At 60.9% G+C, this 3,409-nt stretch overlaps 1 protein-coding gene across 1 annotated transcript; it reads right to left on the reverse strand.

Moving 5' to 3' along the window:
* RRAD (RRAD, Ras related glycolysis inhibitor and calcium channel regulator) lies at positions 1 to 3,302 on the reverse strand. The gene is made up of 5 exons (XM_036832597.1): positions 3,153 to 3,302; positions 2,551 to 2,935; positions 1,810 to 1,883; positions 1,479 to 1,683; positions 1 to 667 (listed from the first exon to the last, which is right to left on the reverse strand). The coding sequence occupies exons 2-5, from the start codon at positions 2,918 to 2,920 to the stop codon at positions 390 to 392; spliced, it is 927 nt and encodes a 308-aa protein (XP_036688492.1). The 5' UTR covers positions 2,921 to 2,935; positions 3,153 to 3,302; the 3' UTR covers positions 1 to 389.
* Positions 3,303 to 3,409: the final 107 nt, after the last annotated feature.

The raw sequence follows: 3,409 nt of genomic DNA on the forward strand, positions 1-3,409 counted from the left end.
TTCAACAGCCCTGACCTATCAGGAAATAGTCTTTATTACAAAAATCTGCATGTAAACAAATAGCCACTGCACTGAACAGCCTCCCTCCAGGGCATGCACACCACGCGTGTAGAGAAAGGCAGAGTCCTCTCCCCACTCACAGGCCTGCTCCACAGGCTGGGCTCAGGCTGCTGCTTGGGACGCACATGGGCCTGCACAGGCATCTCTGTGGGCCCAGCCCTTGACGGCCACTGGGAGCCACCTCCCTGGGCAGCACTGTCTCTCTGTCCATGACCATGAGGTGGGGGATACCCAGAGTCTGAGCCAGCCCTGGGGCACCTTGGGCGGTTGGCTGGGCCAGCCCACCAATCTGCCCATCTGTCTGCACAATACAGTGAGTGCCCCAGGGCCTAGAGCACGGAGAGGTCGTGGCAGGACTTGGACTTGGCACGCAAGGCCATCTTGCGGCTGTTTCGAGCGACGATGCGGCCCAGGAAGCGCTTTGCCTTCTTGCCAAGGCTCTCTCGCCGCCGAGAACCCGCTTGCCGACGTGCGTTGGCCTCTTTGCTGTCCCTGCGCAGGCGTATCTGGCGCACGACACCCTCAAACAGCGCCTGGACATTGTGGTGCAGCGCAGCCGACGTCTCAATAAACTTGCAGTCGAAGACGACGGCACAGGCCCGGCCCTCTGGTGTGGGTGGGGACAGGCACACGTCAATAAACAAAGGGTGGGTGGCCCACTCAAAACCCTGGCCACCCCATGGCAGCTACCACATCCCTGGGTCTTCCCCAGAAACACAACGACCCCAGCTCCTGTACAGAGGGGCCCAGGCATCACTGGGTCACCCAACTGGCAGAGCGTGTCCACGTTTAAGGAGCTCACAAAGGCCCACAAAAGGAGACTCGTTTATTGAAATAATTTGAAGTTTGATATTTAAATGGAAGTGCTGTAGTTGTCAACAAAATGAAAACTTTGTTGAACAGCTTGGTGTTTTATGGCTTGATGTTATATCATGATGAATGATGGGTAGAATAGGGGGGACATCGCCAAGTCATGGCTGGTTCCTCTGCGGGGCTCAGGTCTGGGGGCCACAGAGGATGATGCTGAGCCCAAGAGGAGGCTGCTCCCCAAGGGCAAGACTACGCTGAGACTGGCCCTGGCCTGGAATCCAGGCTCTGAACTCCTGGCCTGATTCCCTGCACTCTCCTCACCCCTCATACGCCAGGCCAGGGACAAAGAGGACAGAAAAGGAGGGCTCTGAGGTGGCCCAGCTCAGCGCCCAGCAGCCTTCACCTCCCCTAGCTCATTTGGTCCTTTCCCCAGCACTCAGGTCTTTGGGAGTCCTGTGGGAGGGCAGAAGCTCTCCCCCCTCTCCCTGAGTTTTCTTCCTAAACATTTTTAGCCACTGATGATCCCCAGGGACTCGAGCTGAGTCAAGACTGAGTGGACCACAGCCCAGCCAGGATCTCCCTCCCTTTCTGACCCACTCCCTGCTCACCATCCAAGGAGACCTCACGAGAGCGCACCAGGTCGCTCTTGTTGCCCACTAGGATGATGGGCACGTCGTCTGTCTGCCGCGCCCTCCGCAGCTGGACCCGAAGCTCTGAGGCCTTCTCAAAGCTGTCCTTGTCTGTCACTGAATACACGATGACGTATGCATCTCCCATGGCCATGCAGTGGCCAGGTAGCCAGCGGCCCCCATCCTAGGGAACACAGACACATATTTACCCAATAGTCCTCACGCCCCAGCTACAAGGCTGTCACTCCCGGCAGGTCCCTACCCCCAGCTCACCCCTCCCACCCTGCCCTGGTCTCAGCCTGCATCTTACCTGCTCCCAAATGTCATAGACCATGAGTGCTGCCTCTTCTCCATCCACCATGATGGAGCGATCATACGTGTGCCCTAGGCAGGAGACCAGTAGTCGGGTTACCTGCTGGCTGGCAAGAGCCCCCCTCCTCCAATACACCAGGTTTCCTGTTCTGGCCACACCCTTCAACTCCTCCCCAGAGCCCTCCTAACCTTCTCCTCCACTGATGGCTGCTATGTAGCAGCAGAAGTGACAGGGCTGAGAAATGGGGGGTTGGAGGGCACGGTGTGCCTGGCCCCCACCTAGGCACCCCTTCGCCAAGCTAGCAATGTCCTGGGTAGCCACTCCTGTGCTCCCTGCCCTCCTGTTGCCTGAGACCCAGGGTGGTTCTGACCACAGTGGCCTGAGTTAGAACAGACATCCCCTGGGGACCTTGGTTACCTAGGACTCCTCTCCTAGAAACTCCCTCTGGCTGGGTTCTTGCCAGTCCTGGCAGGGGGGGATATCCTGCCCCCAGACTACAGAGTAATTAATCGTATGCCCTGGGCCTTCTACTCTAAGCACTTCTTTTCCTACTAAGGGCTGGGGTACCTTCTCCCTTAGTTTCCCCATCTGTGAAAGGGGTAGGTAGAAGCAGATTCTCAAAGTGCCTTCAGAATCCCGTTGTTATCTGCTGCTTTTAATCCTGGTCCCCAGTCCTGTAAATCCCAGTCCTAACCCTGTGCTCGCCCCGCCCTTGCACAGTCCCTCCCAACCCCTCACCTGCGGCCTCTGCTTCAGGCCCGTCCTCTATACCACCGAAGATGCGCGCCAGAGCACTCTTGCCGACGCCAGGCGCCCCCAGCAGCAGCACCTTGTAAACGCTCTCGTCTGAATCGCTGCCTCCTGAGCTGAGCGAGTCGGAGGAGCCCTCGGGCCAGTCCAGCCTCGGACCCTGGGCCCCCGTCCCGGACTCGGCCGTTGTCAGAGCTCCCGGAGCCAGCGCCGCCTGCAGGTCGCGCTCGTCCACAGGCATGCTTCGGCGGTGCAGCGGGGGCGCCGGGCCCCAGGGTGTGCTGCCCCGACGGCGCTCGCGCTCGCGGCCCCCACCGCGGCTCCCGCCCGCTCCGCTGCCGCCGCCGTTCAGAGTCATCGCGTCGGACGCCGTCTGGGGAACGGGAATCCAGATGGCCGCGTGAGCCGCGGTGGAGATGGAGTGGAAAGCTGGACCCGGGACGCGCCTGCCCGACCACAGGTCAAGAAAGATGCTCGGGGCCCGGGACATGCCGCAGAAGGTCCTTGCGCCCTGACTTGTGACCCATCCTCCTGACTCGTTCATCCCAGACGGTGAGACCACCCCCACCCCGCTCTGCCAGGACACTCACCCACTCACACACGGACACGGTCAGGACTAGGTAGGTCCCGGGCTCGCATACAATCCACTCGCAGACCCAGGCTCGGACACTCGACGCTGTCGCAGCCGCTGCCTTCTCGGTCCGCACTGGGTCCGGGCTCCAGAGCCGCCTATTTAAGCCTCTGCCCGCCCCCGCCGCCACCCCCGCGCTCGCCCCGGGCTGCGCTGTCCGGGGGCTGACGTGTCCGTCCCCCTCTCCCGAGGGGGATCCCCCGCCCTCCTCCTAGG

The sequence above is a fragment of the Balaenoptera musculus genome, chromosome 19 (assembly GCF_009873245.2).
Source record: "Balaenoptera musculus isolate JJ_BM4_2016_0621 chromosome 19, mBalMus1.pri.v3, whole genome shotgun sequence".
Taxonomy (NCBI): domain Eukaryota; kingdom Metazoa; phylum Chordata; class Mammalia; order Artiodactyla; family Balaenopteridae; genus Balaenoptera; species Balaenoptera musculus.

Coding starts and splice junctions, on each gene's coding strand:
- RRAD (XM_036832597.1), bottom strand. CDS start 2,920: ATGACTCTGAACGGCGGCGGCAGCGGAGCGGGCGGGAGCCGCGGTGGG. Junction 1,884..2,550: donor GCCTGAAGCAGAGGCCGCAG/GTGAGGGGTTGG, acceptor TCTCCTGCCTAG/GGCACACGTATGATCGCTCC. Junction 1,684..1,809: donor TCTATGACATTTGGGAGCAG/GTAAGATGCAGG, acceptor TGTGTTCCCTAG/GATGGGGGCCGCTGGCTACC.